Genomic DNA, 453 nt, shown 5'->3' with positions numbered 1-453 from the left:
ACAGTGTCTGGAGAGCCCTGACCATCGGCATAGGGCAACTCCAGGCACGGCATGAGGGGATCTCCCATTGGGCTCGACCTGGCAATAGGAGGGGACACGAGCCAGTCACATCCCTCCCTGTCTTTAGGCCCCCATTAATCCAGCCCCAAAACCTAATGGGCTTCGAGAACAGCCCTCCTGCTCCTGCCCATGGGGAAACTGAGGCAGCCCAGCCAAGCAGCATCCAGCCCTGCCCATGCCTGTCCGAGCCCATCAGCAGGAGGGTGCTGGGCTCTGCCCATTCCTGCCTGCAAGCACAGAGCTGTCCTATAGGAATGGGGACAAGGACAAGTAGTGACAACCAGATAGGGCACCCTGGATAATCAGTGGGCTCCTGAGCACTGGGCAAGCTGTCCCTAATGGTAGTCATGGGGTCCCATGCCTCAGTTTCCCCCACTGCTACAGCCCCACCGT

General features: G+C 59.6%; 1 protein-coding gene across 1 annotated transcript in view; it reads right to left on the bottom strand.

Annotated features, from left to right (window-relative positions):
- SEMA3B (semaphorin 3B) overlaps window positions 1-31 on the bottom strand; it is a 5,600-nt gene extending 5,569 nt beyond the window's left edge. The window contains exon 1 of the mRNA XM_017732297.1: window positions 23-31. Within this exon, the coding sequence (XP_017587786.1) occupies window positions 23-31 (9 nt within the window). The remainder of the gene's footprint in view (window positions 1-22) is intronic.
- Between the last annotated feature and the right edge of the window lie 422 nt (window positions 32-453).

This window comes from Corvus brachyrhynchos, unplaced genomic scaffold (genome assembly GCF_000691975.1).
Source record: "Corvus brachyrhynchos isolate BGI_N302 unplaced genomic scaffold, ASM69197v1 scaffold4, whole genome shotgun sequence".
Lineage (NCBI taxonomy): Eukaryota > Metazoa > Chordata > Aves > Passeriformes > Corvidae > Corvus > Corvus brachyrhynchos.
The sequence above is the reverse complement of the archived record's forward strand: the minus strand, read 5'-3'. Positions and strand labels throughout refer to the sequence as shown.